The sequence below is a fragment of the Rhagoletis pomonella genome, unplaced genomic scaffold (genome assembly GCF_013731165.1).
Source record: "Rhagoletis pomonella isolate Grant_MI unplaced genomic scaffold, Rhpom_1.0 Rhpom_scaffold_00008, whole genome shotgun sequence".
NCBI classification, from domain to species: domain Eukaryota; kingdom Metazoa; phylum Arthropoda; class Insecta; order Diptera; family Tephritidae; genus Rhagoletis; species Rhagoletis pomonella.
In genome coordinates, this window is record NW_023458562.1 from 20,347,348 (window position 1) to 20,361,763 (window position 14,416).

General features: G+C 38.1%; 1 protein-coding gene across 6 annotated transcripts; it reads left to right on the forward strand.

The window, feature by feature from the left end:
* Positions 1 to 7,384: 7,384 nt before the first annotated feature.
* Positions 7,385 to 13,658, forward strand: LOC118744346 (polycomb protein Pcl). 6 transcript variants are annotated; one of them, XR_004993528.1, is made up of 6 exons: positions 7,385 to 7,564; positions 8,057 to 10,500; positions 10,557 to 10,631; positions 10,731 to 11,760; positions 11,823 to 12,606; positions 12,658 to 13,658. XR_004993528.1 is itself a non-coding variant. In XM_036477285.1 (5 exons), exons 2-5 carry the CDS (start codon positions 8,102 to 8,104, stop codon positions 12,513 to 12,515), a joined length of 4,197 nt encoding a protein of 1,398 aa, XP_036333178.1. In that variant the 5' UTR covers positions 7,385 to 7,621; positions 8,057 to 8,101; the 3' UTR covers positions 12,516 to 13,658. The 6 variants fall into 6 exon arrangements, 4 of the variants coding, with proteins under 4 accessions (XP_036333178.1, XP_036333177.1, XP_036333180.1 ...); XR_004993529.1 differs by having other exon boundaries at positions 13,064 to 13,656; XM_036477285.1 differs by having other exon boundaries at positions 7,385 to 7,621; positions 11,823 to 13,658.
* The last annotated feature ends 758 nt before the right edge of the window (positions 13,659 to 14,416 follow it).

The window sequence follows — 14,416 nt, forward strand, 5'->3', positions numbered from 1 at the left end:
CCAAAATTTCCACGATTCGAACATGGTTTAATGAGAAAAAGTGGCAACATTGCTTTTTCGAGTATACAGTCGCTAGCTGCGTTTCAGTGATCGCCGATCGAGATTTCATTTATTATTTTACATTATTGGGATAAAGAAAAGTTATGCAAATTCAACATCAATATGATGCTGATAGAAATCTGGATTAATTTGTGATCAACTCTGTTTGTTTTGTTTCCTAATTAAGTGTGGAAATTATAATTGACAGCACCGACAAATGAATATATACACAAACAAATGGTCGGTTATGGTTAAAACAATTCAAGTTTTTGTATTGAATTTTTGGTTTAAAATTTTATTTTTTCCTTTTCAGTAGGGGTTTTTGCACATTATCTTTTCCGTGAGAATTGATCGTAATAGATACGGATCTGAATAAGCGACTGGAACACGGCTGTTTGTCAAAAGCATACGATTTCGAACTCGCGTAAATGTACATTTGCTAAATGCGATAGCATGAACGCTCTTCGAAAACTTATGTTCGAAAGTGCTAAATGTTGCATTTTAAATGCAGAAAAACGCTGCAACGTACATTTACGCGAGTTCGAGATCGTATGCTTTTGACAAACAGCAGTGTTCCAGTCGTTTATTCAGATCAAAAAACCCTACTGAAAAGGAAACAAAATTTTTAACCAAAAATTCTATACAAAAACTTGAATTTCTCAAGAAAAGACATGACAAGACAAGAATGGCTAAGAAATTTTCTTGAGTAAAATTGCCTTAAAGCAGTACGCAGTTTTTAAGGAATTTGCTACGCTTTGTACTATGGTTTTCTAAAGTTTTTTTGTGAAAAAGAGCTCAAGGCAACCCAGGTTTGCAACAGAAATATATGCTCGTTCCATTATTTCTTGAGGAAAGAGTGAGGCTGTGAAGTATCAAGTTTCTGATTTTCTTGAGAGCTGCATACTGGCCTTCAGATGTCAAAGTTTCTTGGACATACACACGAAATAATGGCAGTTTTTTTCTTGACCGTTTTCGCGTCGCAATACACAAAGTTGTGATATTTAAGAACATCTCTTTCTTAATTAACGATGACACCGTTTCTATATGAAGCTGATTTCGATATTTTGTTTCAATAAGATTTGGTATCGAAAATATTCTTTCAAAACTTGCCTAGGAATGCGAGGTTGATAGCACACCTTATGCTGTGTTATAATGGTTCGTTCAAAACCTTTTTTCAAAACTTACAAAGGCAAAAACGAGAAGGCGAAGACAAAAAGAGAATAAAAAAATGTCCCGCAGTGAATTTTCAGAGCTATATATTTATTTATAGTACTCATAATAAAATTGTACTAAAAAGTACTGCGTAGTAGGAAAGTATATTGTAAATAAAATTGTATAAAAAAAGTACAATTGTACCAAAAATGCCCCGTCTCTTCCACATGCGAGCAGAATTGAATTCAATACTTGAACTGTGTAAAAGCAGTCTTACTGTAGATATTGTGAAGGTGGTGTTACTGGCTTCAGGTGTTGGATTTTTAACACATACACTATGTATAAGCCGCACAACACTACAAAAATTCAAATGTTAATTAAAATTTGTTTTTAACGAACATTCAAAAAAAAAAAAACGACATGACATTTAAAGCGTAACGAAATATAGGAAATAAAAGAAAACCAAGTTGAAGTTTAAAGGTTTGGTTCTCATGAGAGCAACGTTATTTTTGCTTCTACCTGTATTTATGTGCCTTGGTCCAGCCAGTGTCGGCAATATAATTTCTCAATTAAAAGTAAAAAAATTATGATTCATACAGAAAATTAATACAAAAAAATGTGAAAAACGGTGATTTTATTGAAAGTATTTTGAATTTCAGTACATTTAAAGCGGTTCGCGGCATGTGGAATGCGGCTCTTTTCTTCCGTACATCGTACATCGGTACAGCACTAAACCGAGAAAACGGCAACTCTGCCAACTACTCACGCTTGGCTGAGGTGAAAAGTGAAAAAGCGCTTTGCCAGACCGGTTGCCACTCGCTTAAAATTTTTGATACCAAAATCTTTAAGGAAAAGTTACCAAATTTTTGTATGTGCATACATAAACTTACGCCACTATTTCCGCTACTACTGCGTCTAAAATATGACAATTTTATTGTGATGGCAAAAAATCCTAAAAAGCCTAAATCATGGTTCATAGAACTATTGAGTACGTGACAGCGACGTAAAAAAAGCTTAAGACACTTTTCCCGAAGGATTTGACACTTCTCACGAAGTAGTTGGCGCACAGGCCACGAAGTAGTTGAAACTTCTCACGAAGTAGTTGACACTTCTCACGCAGTAGTTGACACTTTTCGCGAAGTAGTTGACACTTCTCACGAAGTAGTTGGCGCACAGACCACAAGTAGTTGAAACTTCTCACGAAATAGTTGGCACTTTTCGCGAAGTAGTTGACACTTCTCACGAAGTAGTTGGCGCACATAGCCCGAACACAATGAAAACGACGAGCTACAAACCACAGCTGTCAAATTATTTTAACACGTACTCTTATGTAGATAATTATTTTGGCGACGACCGGGCTACGCGACGGCTGTGGTTGTGGCCAGATTAGATCTATTTCTATTTTTCTGGCGACAGATAAGTTCTTCCTCTTCTTTTATGTCAAACTCATAAAAAATCATGATGTCGCTGCCGCGTTCAAAGAAATCATGTCGCCATCGACAAAGCGCTTAGATAATAAAGATGACAAATTGGAAGCTGTGGTCGGTAGCTCGTCGTTTTCAATGTGTTCAGAACTACAGGCCACGAAGTAGTTGAAACTTCCCACGAAGTAGTTGACACTTCTCACGAAGTAGTTGGCGCACAGGCCACGAAGTAGTTGAAACTTCCCACGAAGCAGTTGACACTTCTCACGAAGTAGTTGGCGCACCGGCCACGAAGTAGTTGAAACTTCTCGCGAAGTAGTTTACACTTCTCACGAAGTAGATGATGCAAGCATAGAAACCTTACGACATGCAGCTAGCAGGTTGCTTACAAAAGCAGCGAACTAAAACAGACGAAAACATTTGGAAAAATCCGATATTAAATTGAAAAAAAAAAATATAAAATGTATAAACATTTTAAAAAAGATATAGAGGTAATGTACCTTTAGTAACTTTGCCTCTTACTCTGAGGGATCGTGATAATGAAGATCGAACAAAATGTTATCCCGCCTCTGATTTTCAAATTCCTCCCTCAACGCCCAATTTGCGTTTTTAAATAAAAGATTGGTTATACAAATTTCTACAAGTTTTAAGCGATGGTCTAAATAGTCGCCAGCTTCTAAGCACCACAGTGGAAAAACTTGATCGGTTTTTTCTATGATAGCTGACAACATCCGAGATCTGAGATCTGTTAAATGAGCGTATTTTGAGAATAGTTGACGGTACCACACCATCTGATATCGGCACACCTCGAAAACGGAGTCTTGAGGATTGACAACTTTCAAACTGCAGTCGTCCCTAAAGATTTTTGCGGCTTTTATCAGTGCTTCGGAGTCTAGTAATAAATCGTCATGTGCCTTCATCAAGATTCTGGTGCACTTTTCGCATTTAAGCTGGTCAATTGCATAACCAGTCAAATACCGCTGCACCTGAACGTCACCATTATTCTCGTCTGGAATTTCTACTTCTTCAATGACGAGTCGCTCATTTGACGTTTCCCGTTCTTCGACATACCGATCTGTGGGGTTTAAATTATTTTCTAAATTTATCGTCTTCATCGCAATCTACCCCTTTATTAACAAATTTTTCACGCAAAATATTAATTGAAATTGATGTAGCAGCTATATATCGGATTTCGTGAGGTGTAACATTGGTACTTGTACCTCGGCTAGCTCTTTCTCTAATAAAAAAGTTTTCTAAGTCGTCTTGACAAAATTTACTTAGAAAAATTTGCTGTACACTTTGGTGCTGGGCAAAGAGCTCTTTCAAAAGCATTAGCATGGACTTTATTGTTATACCTAAGCGTTCACTGCATTTCATTCGGGTGGCATTGAGCGTCATTGACCGCGAAAATTCCAGATGTGTATCTAGCCTTGAGATTTTCCCTGTGTCACCCCGTTTTATTGCACACATCATTGGATTTATCGAATTTAAATTTTCGCAGTTTAGCTCATCAAAAAGGTCGTTCATCTTTTTGACAAACATCTGCTGGGTTTGGCGCATTCTTGTACGTTGTCATCGATGCCTAGTAAATTTTGGCTGTAGGCCATTTCGATCCCAGCAGCTCCCGAATTGCTCAGTAATTGAGTTGCAAGTGAAACGCTGTTTTGATAAAGTGCTGTGAATAAATGAGTCACAGTTAATTTCGGACAAATTTTAAAATTACTGTTTAATTGATCTATCTCGAACAATTTCCTGATTACTGCAATGCTCGCAATGCCGTCGGATGTTTTAATGTCATCTTTTATTATAATATGTCGAATTGTTTTTATTAAATGACAATAGTCATACATGCAAAATATTTTTGTGTGATCATGAATAAAATATGGTCGACCTTCACAAATATTGAAACGATTGAATAAACCAATATGGCTGGACGCTCGGTCACAAACGACCGCTTTCACATTCAACCCGATTTTCTTTAGTGCGTAGATATTTCGAAGTAAAATATTTTGCATGTCTTCGTGTAAACCGTTCTTCGAAATATAGTACGATAATACATATTTCCATTCCGAAAGTATACCTTTAACCATGAAGAAATAAGCACTAGATTACATTCTTGCGTTTGTCTTTCCCATGATCTACAAACCCATCAATTGTGTCAACAGTTTGGTTGTACGTGAGATCTGGTTTCATGCATATTGCGTCGAAAATTAAAACGCAGAGGCGTTCGGTTACGGACTTTCTTCGAACAAGTTTGTGCAAGTTTTCAAGGACATTTGCATCTAACCCCGGATCGACATGATGAACGGGGCGCTATTGCAAAAGAGATGTTCGATCTGGTAAAGCAAAACCCAAATCGTCACGCATAAAAGAATACGTTTTTGTAGATATATAATCCATACTAAGGGCCAAGGCCTTTTCGTCCTCACTGTAAGAACCTTGGTTACTATTCACGATCATTTTCGCAAAATTAATAGGGTCGCTACTAGCAGAAGCATCAGGTACAATTGCCCGAGCGTGGAATTTTCGAAGTTTCTGTATTTCTTCTTCTAAATCTGATTTGCTCTGATTTTTTCCAGAAGCCTGAGCAAATCGTTCGTCGCTGGTTGTGGAGTCAAAGTCTACGCCGCAGATGTTTGGTTGTTTAATTTCGATAAATTCTCCTAAACATTCATTTGCTCTTGAACCTACAGAAACAATACTAGGTGAGCGACTCCTAGATGTTGTTACTGGCTCTAAAGTAAGTGAGGGAACAGCCCCTTTTAAAAGCTTAGAATTCATTACAAAGTGAGGCTCAAAATGGCGTTGACAGACAAATAAATTGGCAGTGTTTGATGGTATCACGTTGCACGCCTCGGCCCAACTATTTTGGTAATTTCGGCTTCTAGGGAACGCGTGCAAAACAGATTGGCCGTCAGACACGCATCCCGTCACACAGCAAATCCGCGTTTTCATCGACGTAGTGCAGGCATACGGCGGAATGCCATCATACCCTAATCATAAAATATGTATATAAATTTTGAGAGCGAATTACCTCAATTGTTACCTTGTTTATACCGACACATAAAGCGCTTTGACTCAGTTCACTGTGAAATGTGAAATCAAAGCGCTTTATGTGTCAGTATAAAAAGCATTTGTTACTGGTTAATTTTTACATGAATAAACAAATATCTTCCATGTAAAACACATTTAACTAAATATGCAATATGCAGGAGCAGCTGTAATGGTAAATTTCCAATTGAGAAAGCTTGATCATGCATTATATGGAAACTCGCGTGTAATTATGTGCATATGTATTACTACGTTTATGCGCTATGCGGCAGAATTCACGAATTCTTCATTTCATGAATTCAAAAATGGTTCCGTTTATGCATATGGTTTTTTAGTATTTATTTTAATCTGCAAATGGCGGTGGTACCAGGAAATGGTCCATGTTATATAAATTTTTTTAATATTACAGTGTTTTAAGTCATGGTTATGACATTATGTTATTATTATAGTTATGTTAAGTGTTGGGATAGCACCTGGTCTTAGAAACATCCGACCAACGTCGGACAACTCAAAATGATCCGCACACACAAAGGAGTTGTGCGGTGGATTATACTTTATGCGGAGATTCTGCCTCCATTTGGCCACCACACTTGCGTCCTTGGAGAACGAAAAAAAAAACGCCTATCGCTAGTTTCGTTAATGCAATTTTGTACACGGCATATTCGCTCACGGCCCATTTTTATAAGCCTTGTTTGCAAAAATGTATAGCTATAAATTAAGCTATATATTATAATATATAATCACAATTTTGTTTACAAACCTCGACTGCACGTTCAAGGACTTTTATTAATTTGTGTTGGTGTGATTTTTTAACGTTTTTAATAGTGCAAAAATGGCGCAATTTAATTTAATGCTTTTTCGTTTTCCCGTTTAATTAAGTGGAAATGGAATTACAGTTACATGGAATGTGGGAATTGGGACAAATGTCGGTTTGGGACAGATGCAACAGGGTGAGACGTGTTTATCACCCTATACTTCCGGTAGTGCATTCCAGTGATGAATTCGCCGCAGTGTGAAGGGTTGCATTCGCTATCGACTAAAAGCGATTGCAAAATATTTGTACATATATTTGTAGGGTTTCGCAGCCAGAAGTTTAATTCAGGAAAAGGTGCAAAATAGACATGGGTAATAGCGTAATTTTTATGGCGCCAGCTCAATTATCAAAGTTATTGTATGGTGTACTTTAAATTTGCCAAAATACATAAGTTTCTGGCATTCTCACCACTTAAGCCCTGTATGCAGCTCTCAAGAAAACGGTCAAGAAAAAATTGTCATTATTTCGCGTGTGTGTCCAAGGAATTTTGACATTTTTGATACCTCACAGCCTGTTGCCTCACTCTTTCCTCAAGAAATAATGGAACGGGCATATATTTCTGTTGCAAACCTGGGTTGCCTTGTGCTCTTTTTTCACAAAAAACTTTAGAAAACCGTAGTAGAAAGCGTAGTAAATTTCTTAAGAACTGCGTACTGCCTTAAGGAAATTTGACTCAAGAAAATTTCTTAGTCAGTTCTTGTACGTCATTTTATATGGAGTTTTTGCTTTTCTTGAGAGCTGCATACAGGCCTTTAAAAGCAAAAACAACGTACTTGTAATTTTTCAAAGAATGAATTAAGACGAATTGTGATATGTGTTTCTTGGTGTTGGCGCGGCACCTCCGGCCTCGGTGTTAACGCATATGCGCCGCGCAGCGCTGTATTACCCATTCCTAGTGCAAAAATTCCCAGTGTTCAATCAATAGCAAAAGTGTAAAAATCATTTGAAAATTTGGGGAAAATGGCTGACGGTGTAAATTTCGATTCCGAGTGGAGAATTTTATGAAAATTATTAATTAGAATTGATAAAATATGCCGCGGTATCAAATGAACAATTCTTCGCTAACTTAAATTTATAGTGAATAGTGAGTTGCAGTGATATTACAGATGGGCTTTGCTGAACTTGCTGGAAAAAGATCAATGTTGCAAAAAATAAGAAAATCAAGTTTACAAAAAAAAAGAAAAAATACTAAATGCGAAATAGTATAAATAAGTGAACATTTTTTTCAATCTGGCGGGTAAAACAAGAGTTTTTAGAAAATTACCAGCTCTCGCATTAAATGTGTATATGGAATTGTATTGTGCGAAAAGTTGTATTGGCTTTCCAACAATGGAAGAAAGAAAAAAGTTATAAACGTATTGCCTTCGCTAGGATCAGGCACTTGCCGGCAAACAATCCTAAAAAATGTTGAAGGCATTTTTTTATGCATTTCCGGAAGTTTTTTTATTTTGCTTTTTTTTGTAATCAGCATATTGGGTGTAATTTACTATAAACTTAAAGAGAACTATGAATCTACACATTACATATGCCTGTACATATACATATGTTCATATTTCAGAATATCTGATCTTTGCAGAAAAACCGAAGAACCGTAACGCAAAAGAAGAATTGACTAATCAAAATGGAAGAATTTAAAATGATGAATAATTCTGCATACGATACAAATGTGGTACATCAGAATCAAACCGCTATTCCACATCAGGCACATCCTGGACATACGCCACATCATACAAATATGCCACCAGCTATTAGTGGCTTTTTTCATCCACATGCTTCGACACTACCAATAGCTGCTCATCAGCATGCACAATTGCAACATCCCGCGGTCAGTACTGGTGGGAGTAATGACCGACAAGTTGCTGCCAATTCGACGGCCGCTGCTGCTTCTCATGCTACTGGCCTTTTCGATCAGGGTCAAATGCAATTGACCAATACTATGGAAAAATCGTTCTTTAATGGAATGCAAACATCTGACACAAGCTTCTTTAGTGGAGTGCCACCAAATGTGACAACTTCAGCAGCAAACTCAGTTCATCAAATAACATCACAACAGCCACATCAACAACAAAGCAATACAATATTAATAACAAATAACTTTTCTGCCCATCAGTATGGAAGTACAAATTCACAGTTACCCGATGTTTCGTCACAGATGCTTCCTCGGACAATCGGAGACATTGTTAGTGGTGTCACAACAGCAGGTGCCGCAGCTCCTGGTAGTTATAACAATGCCAATGCTGCCAACATTCGCATTATTACAACACTCCCCAGTACGTTACACCAGCCCCAGAAGCAACAAAACCAGCCAATGTATAACATTGGTAAAGAAGTCGAAGCATCTGTGCATGAGGACATAATACAACTGCCACAGTTTTACCATACGCCACATCAGCAACCGTCAGCTTATGCTCCGCATTTGTCAACATTATTACCGTCCCATTTCACCCAACAGCATTACGCCGCGACAGGTACTGCTCCAGCTTCTTTACAGTTACAACAAGATGATTTGCAACAACAGCACCCGTTTTTTGTGCCATTAACAAATAATGGTGGTGGTGTCTCACCAACTGCAGCCGTTCTTACAGCTACACCTAAACTCATGACGACACTTACTTCTGAAGATAAACCTGGTATTGATGCAGTAACCACCTCACCAGCAATGATTACTTCGCCAGGAACCACCACAAGCACGAATTCAACTCTTGTATTGGATCGTATTAACATTTGTATAAATAATCACTACTCCGACTCCCTACCCCTGAATAACGGGTTATCAAACACATTAGATTGTATTGGCACCACCACAACTGCTGCAACAACACCAGTTGCTCACACATTTTCGATGGCTACGCATGCTCCACAACAGCCATCGCCCATTATACCAGCTATACATCACAAAGTGTTGCTGGATTCAGCTAGTAGCGGTGGCGCCGGGGGAGTTCTAAATACCGATTCTTATACCAGCCAAGATTCTACTTTGGTAATAGACGAACCCGACTCAACTACCACAACACCCCATACTCCACCGACTACGCCAGAAAATAATTCACCGCCGTCACCGCCAACGAATTTGGCATCTACAAGATCAGCAATAGTACCACAATCAATATTAGCTCAAAATATAATTGGAGAAACAGTCGTTGCTGGAAAAGAGAACTATTCTGCAGCTCAAACAACAGTTTGTGTGTCCTCATTTAAGGCGTCAATAAATAAAGCACAACACAAAATGTCAACTTGTACATCCGGTCAATCTATTACTACAATATTAATTGACGATGAAAGCGACTATATAAAAAGCGGCTTGGAAAAGGATGCAGATTCTGGAAGAGGTGGGACTGCTGGAAACACTCTGAACGAAAGTGTTATGGAAATAGAAGATAATGAGGTGGATGACTTATCAACACAGGATACTGTAAGCATGATGAACAATACCAAATCTGGAGACATCACGGATCTACGTCCAATACACCAAGAGCTTGGTATTGCTAAGTTGGATGAATCCAAAGGAGAAACCGTTATGCAAGAATCACAGTTGGATTCTCCCCCATCGCCCACACCAGGAAAACCCGTTGAAATAATATCAAATGAAACTTCCTTATCAGTCACAATCCTCACTCCACCAACGCCCACAAGTTCATCAGCAACCTCAGACGATGAGCTGAAAAGTATAAGCTCTAAAGAGATCAGTTTCGCCATGGGTGAGGATGTGTTTATTCGCAAAGAAGATAGTCGCCAGTATCTTGGCACAGTGATCGGAAGTAGCGCTGGTGGTGGACTGAACAAGCCACAATATATTCAGTATTTGATCCGCTTTGATGATAACTCAGAGTTATGGTGCGGCATTGAGGACATGAGGCGGTTTGGCGGTAGTGGTGGAAGCGGTAACGCGCAAATGTGTGTAGCTTGTAAGCGCCCTCAAGTACAAGACGTGGTGGAAACTTGTGAAGATTGTAGGCGTGGTTATCACCGGGGCTGCACTAGAGAAACAAAACCGGGCAGTGGTGTATGGTGGTGTTTACGGTGAGTTTATATCAATAATAGTGATGATTCCAGTAATGCATTGCCATACAATTTAGATGCAGCAAGCCCATGAAGAACCCAATACACGAAGCCCACAAGGCTGCTAGCAAGCCATTATTGCAGCACAACAGGTAGGTGTACATACACATAATATTCGGTTTCGCCAGTACTTTAAATTTCTAACGTATGTATGTAGATATTCATTCAAACTCATTAAATATTAATTGCAGGAGTTATAAGAACACTGGTGATATTTCCAAGACATTGGCTTCTCAAAAACTGAAAACTCCAGCAGATGTTTATGAATTTCACATTGAGGATAGCGAGACATTTACTTCAGATGATGAAATTCCCATAAAACATATTATGGAAAAAGCACGAAAAAGTAGGGACCCAACTCAAAACTCCAATGCCATTAGTATCCGGCCGAAGTCAATCAAGAAGCGCAACAATTTCGATGATATGTTATGTGAAGAAATTGTGTCTCTGGATGACGAGAACGCAAATGATGCAAACAGTGTCAGCAAAATGCCAGTGTCCTCCCTAATGGATAAAGTTAAAGAAAAAGGCCTGCAAAATGGCATGTCATCTAAACCATCTAAATGTGCTACTAGTCTTAACCAAGGCAAAGAAAGAATTGATACTGGTGGGATAATCCATGATAGTGTTCTTGTACCTCAAACAGTTGACCACAAAAGTACTTCATCTGTTTTCATAAAAGAGTCATCAGTAACAACAGAGCGCAGCAGTCGTAAGCGCAAGGCATTCACATTATCAAATTCCTACAAGGAGGTTGCCGCTGAAGCAGCATCAAAGCGCTACGATAGCAGTCGCATCTGTGACTCCTCTTCTGATGAAAACTCGTCAAGTAGCCGCGGTACTTCCCTGGATGTCATCATACCGCCGCCGAAAAACTTTCTTGGTCTTAATAATCCCTTTCGAATGGTTACACCTAAGAAGAACTCGTCCGCATCACATGCAGGCGGTGGTGTCAAAAGCTTACTAAGCTTCAATTGCAATGGCACAATGATTAAAAGCAGTATTTTTAATACAACAGCCTTGGATTTCAGCTCCAAGTTGGCAGCGCTTAAAAGCGCTGGCATGTTCCCAAACCTTAGTACAAGTAATTTAGCCAAGGCTGCCGGCCAGCCCCGGACAGTGCGCACGATCAAGAGAAGACTGAGTGCCAAAGATATAACAATCGGCCCAAACCAAGAGGTGCGTAGAAGAAGAACTCGTCGCCTATCCTCCAATGTAGAGGTAAATAAAGAGTATACCATATACATACCATATGACACATCAGCACACTCTTATATTTACAGGTTATTAGTACAACCACAATCAATCCCATTCCCAGCAATTTCTTCCCAATACATGCCAAAGATTTGCTTTCTACACATACACATCTCATTACGAGCGGCTCTAAGAATATGTCATTACAAAGCAAACAACAAAAAGCAGCCGCATCCGTATTCGTTTCTTCAACATCCTCGTCCGCGTCGGCCTCGGCGTCTTCATCACCACCTGGTTCAGTGACTTCAAGTGTGGAATCGCAAGTCGAAGTTTTACCACCATGTAAACCGTCGCACGGACGCCGTTTAAGGCAGCGCCCACAAAAGAATTCTCCTGTCAACAGTCGCCGCAGTTCAATCTCAAGCGCAAGCACGGCTTCTTCGACTAACTCCTCCAGCAACATTACATTAGCTGCATTGCAGCAACAACAGCAAGCAATACGTACCAGCGGTAATACAAATACGGGCAGTGCAAATGCGACTAGTATGCAAGATCTGAAACAATCAGTTAAAGAATATTTCGGTGGAGTAATGAACCGTATCGAATCTGGCGAGCAGTTTTGCATCCGCGCTAAAAGACAATTGGCAAGTGGACAGATGCAATATCTGATTGAATGGGGGGATGTTACTGGGGCATTGCAGCAACCACAAACAACACCGACATCCAGCACAACAGCAGCGTCGTCGGCATCTGCAACTGAAACAGGAGAAGTCGATCAATAGAGAATCAGTGCTTTTAAAGGGGCGTTAAATTGGTTTTAAAGCCCTAAATTTCGGGTTACGTCTTCGGCATGTAATTGTGGATTTGCAAATTGTAAGTATAGCGTTACAATATATTTAAGTTTTTAAATTTATTTATATTTAGTAAAGTTAAGCCGTTTTCATTGTGGATAGTTAAGGGGATTCGGCAGTTAACTGTAGATTTTCAAGATAAAAATGGTAAGTTAGGTGCCGATTGTGAGTTAACTCTTAACTATGTATGTCGTAAATCGCGTTAATTGGCTGTTATTTTATTTCCAGTTTTAAAAATACATTAGCAAATCAATTTGCAAAAAAAAAACAAAATTTATTTAAAATGTTTTCTATGGTTTTCTTAGCAGGAAGAAGTAACTTGATTTGCGATTTTAGAATTTATTATTTATTGTTTGGAATCAACGACAGTGGTATTTTTTTAAATTCAAGTCCTTTTTATTTTATTTGTTTGCCTGATCATTATTTACTGCCTTAATTATAAATTATCTATTCTTGAAATCTTTCTTAACAAAATACAGGTTTGAACGTGCAATGGCTGAATTAGTTATAAAACCATACAAGTATAAACTATCATATGTATATAAATGTGAAGGTGAATATTGCAAGATTTAAGTTACTGTTCACTGCTGTGTTACTGCAAGATTGAAATGCAATTCTTCAAAGCTCAAATGACCCCTAAAAGATATATGTATGTATGTATGTATGCCAAGTTAGCACCTGTTAATCATATAAAAACTGAACTGAATATACTAAAAACTGAGGTTAAGAAGTTGTGGGGAATTCATTTAGATTTATAATTAAAATAACGGCTTGGTAAGCCCCTAGCCGATTCCATTTGCATAGCACACAAAATAAATCGCAAAAAAATTTCCTTATTACATATGTACATATTTGGAATTTCATTGAAACTTGTATTTTTTCTTAGACGATTTGGATAAAAAAGTTGCTGTTATTTTAAAAACAGGCAATGGATTTAAATGGAATTAATAAACAATTTTATGAGTATTATAAATACAAACATTTTTAATTTGAATAAATCATTAATTAAGTTCGAGTTTAGTATATATTCTGTATGTATATTTATGTATTTGAGGAATAATAATAATAAATATGTTTGTGTAAAAATATCGTCGTAAAGAAAGACTATAAATGACTGAATAATTTAAGATGGTGAGAAAAGCGGCTTTAAAGTTTTTCTTAGGAGTTCCTTCAGTAAAAGTGAAAGTACATAACGCGCATTGCTTCGCCGTCACCATCACCGGCAGTTGTCAAAAAAGTTGAATCGGTTTATATTGGAGTCGGTGACGCACAAATTAGCTCAACTTACAGCTTTGCATAAGAATTTGCATCAAGTGACAACTATTCAGTGTTTTGTTTACATGTTTGAACGTAAATTTTGCAAAGATTAGCAGCGAGTTTATGATTTTTTGGACGCAATGTCAAACGGATTGTGTGTAACTTGACGCATAAGCATTGTTGACGGTGATGGTGACGGTGACGGCGACGCAATGGATGGTATGTACCCAATAAACCCAACGAATTCGCCTCGAATCCGAGACGAGCTCGTTTTCTCTGATAGAACTATCGAGACGATACTTCGCGGCGATAGATCGGCGAATTCGTAGGAGAGTCACGTATTGTTAGCGAATCGAGTATTACAACTTTTTCAAATCGTTTGCGATTCGAGAATTTTTTTTGCAGATTCTATAATTTTTATTTTCCGAATTTCTTTTTTGAAAAATATATTTTTCACTTCCTGTATATTTATTAATAAAAGGATTCCATAAAGGTAAATAAACAATAGCGTTTAAGAACGCAAAAAGAAAATCTTTCGAGAAAACTGATTTACTCGACTCGCCTCGAATTCGAAA